General features: G+C 50.5%; 1 protein-coding gene across 1 annotated transcript in view; it reads left to right on the forward strand.

The window, feature by feature from the left end:
* The window catches only part of EGLN1 (egl-9 family hypoxia inducible factor 1), a gene marked incomplete at its 5' end in the record, with an annotated part of 35,533 nt that overhangs the window by 24,951 nt on the left and 8,028 nt on the right, over positions 1-2,554 (forward strand). Inside the window, one exon of the mRNA XM_011380890.2 lies at positions 1,416-1,535. Coding sequence (XP_011379192.1) covers positions 1,416-1,535 — 120 coding nt within the window. The remainder of the gene's footprint in view (positions 1-1,415; positions 1,536-2,554) is intronic.

Genomic DNA, 2,554 nt, shown 5'->3' on the forward strand with positions numbered 1-2,554 from the left:
TGTGTGACACACGCGTTTGTTCACCCCACTGCACTCGGTTCCGTGACAGACGAAAGCAAGGGGCTGTGTTCTGCTCCTCATTTTCACTCGGGCCTTTCATGTGCTCAGGAGGTGTTGGTCAAATGGATGAGTGCGGTGGGGCGGGGCGGGGCAGGGTGGGGTGCAGGAGAGGCACAGTGAACTCTCCTGAGATGAGGTCGCTTTAGGGAAGAGTTCAGGCGATTTCATTTTCATTTTTCATTCTTTTCCGTGGATCAATGTACCGTGTGATTCACCGTAATTATCTCAGCGCACTGTTGAATTAGTGCCTTCTCGCGGTTTCCGCTGAGGGTGTGCTGCCTGTGCCTTCCCCTAGCAGCCGATGACAAAGAAGTCTCTGGGTTTATCTTCGATCGGGCATCAGACCCACCAGAGCCCCGCCCGTCTCCCGGCTCTTGCCAACGTCAGGCCGCAACAGTGGGGCATGCGTCGTCAGGAGCCAGGAGGCCGGCGCAGCGGTCAGGGGCTCTGCTCCGACTGAGCACCGCGGGTCCAGGCTGCCCACGGGACTGCGACTCTTCCTAATCGTGCAGGTTTAAAATGCCTTCTGGTCTCTTCGAGATGGAACACAGAGCGACTTATTCACCAGTCGGTCGAATATGAGTTTTTAAAGTTAGCAATTATCATTTATCTTAAGTAATTATGTAATTTAACTACCGTTTGATAACTTCATACTAATTCTTTGACATGGATACTTATTGGGACCCTGCGCCTCCTTGTTCTCATTTTCTTCATAATTCTTGAGATTTTTTAAAAATCACCCTTTTCCTTATTGGAGTCGGTTGTTACATACTGTGTCCTAGAACACGTAATTAGCTGCTTGTTACTTGGGGGGGCTCTCCCACCTCAGCAGCCTTCTGAGCCGCAGCTCGTCACGATCCGGGTGAAGAAGTGACTTTCCTTCTGGTGTGAAGGGGGGTTAGTCCCGTGCTGATTTGTCATTTACTGTTTTTTAAATCACAAACATTAGACGAGTTAATGTTGGGAGCTGACCGTCTAAGGTCTGCCCGTCTGAACCGGCACGGTCCAGAGCCGGTGTCGGATGCGTGTTTGACGGCAGCGTCGGTGCCTGGGGAGCTCGGGGGCGGATAAGGGTCGAGAAGGTCGGCCTGGCCTTCGGGCTTTTGAGCGGGGGCCCCGGGCTCGAGACGGTGCTGTCCACAGCCGCGGCGGGGTCACCTCTCCCCGCCTCCCCCGCCTGCAGGGCCTGCTCCGTGCGCTTCAAAGGCCCGTCGGGGCAGAGCGTCTTCGCCTCATGTGTCCGCGAAACGGGGTTCTTACCAGACGGATTCAGAGTGGTCAAGTTCAGCGCCTCCTAGAGCCCCCCTCTCTGTCCGTCCAGCACGTCTAAAACAGCGCTGTTGTTGTTGTTGCAGGCGATGGTTGCTTGTTACCCAGGCAACGGAACGGGGTATGTGCGTCACGTTGACAACCCGAACGGGGACGGAAGGTGTGTGACGTGCATTTACTACCTGAACGAAGGCTGGGACGCCAAGGTACGCCGCTTCCCCGGGCGCTCGCTTTCCCTCGCGGGGCGCGGGATCCACGCTCCCCGTAGCTGAGGCTGTTTCACGGACGGCGCAGTTCAAACCCCTCGAACTTGCATCGGTCACGGGGATTTCTTTGTAAAGTGCCACATGCTAATGTAGCTCAGAAGTAGATTCCCCGATTTTCAGACATTGAGGCGTTCATCCGAAATTTAACTTTTCCAAAAGGATCTCTCGTTAAAACACATTCCACAGTCTGTAAAACATACTTCTGTGAATGCTTGCTTTATAACGGCTTTTGCGGGAGATGACGTATACGTAATCGTGGTGGGTTATTTGCTCCTTACGCCTGCACTTCATCCCTTGCATTGCTGTGGAGACGTTCGCTGGCGTCGTCTGCTGGCTTGAATCCCAGAGGCGGGATCTCTTCTTTCCCTGATTATGGAAAAAAATATCAACACTGACAAACCCTATAAACCGATTAGAACGTACGATACGTTTAATCTCTCGTTATAAACGTATCCCCCTCTTATTAGCCTGAGTTTCACTTACGTTTAAATTATTTAAATTTTAGAGGTATGTCATGTATGATATTGTATTAGAAGTGGTATAAACTAAATTTTTGGTCGATTTTTTTAAAATCGTTTTACTTTTTTTTTGGAAGCAAAGTCTTCAGATAGTAAAGTGAACCCAGTGGATTTCCACAGAGTGAACACACCTGTGTAAGAAGGGTAGTTTTTAAAAATTAACCTTTTAAACGCGTTCTGCTCGCACACGCATATACACACAAACGGAAACCAAGGCTTAACTGTGCAAAACCTAGTTCTGTCCCAAAAGCACCCCCTAAAATTCAGGACAGGCTCACAGTGCTCCAGTGGCCTTTCTCCACCGTCCTGACTTAAGGGGTTCCTCTGTCCTAGTCCACGTGCAAGACGGAGGTAAGTCTTACTGCTCAGTGGAGTTTGAGGCATCACGTCAACGAGCATGGTTTTTTATAACTGTCAAACTTTGAAATAGAGGAGAAAAAA

This window comes from Pteropus vampyrus, unplaced genomic scaffold (genome assembly GCF_000151845.1).
Source record: "Pteropus vampyrus isolate Shadow unplaced genomic scaffold, Pvam_2.0 Scaffold412, whole genome shotgun sequence".
NCBI lineage: Eukaryota > Metazoa > Chordata > Mammalia > Chiroptera > Pteropodidae > Pteropus > Pteropus vampyrus.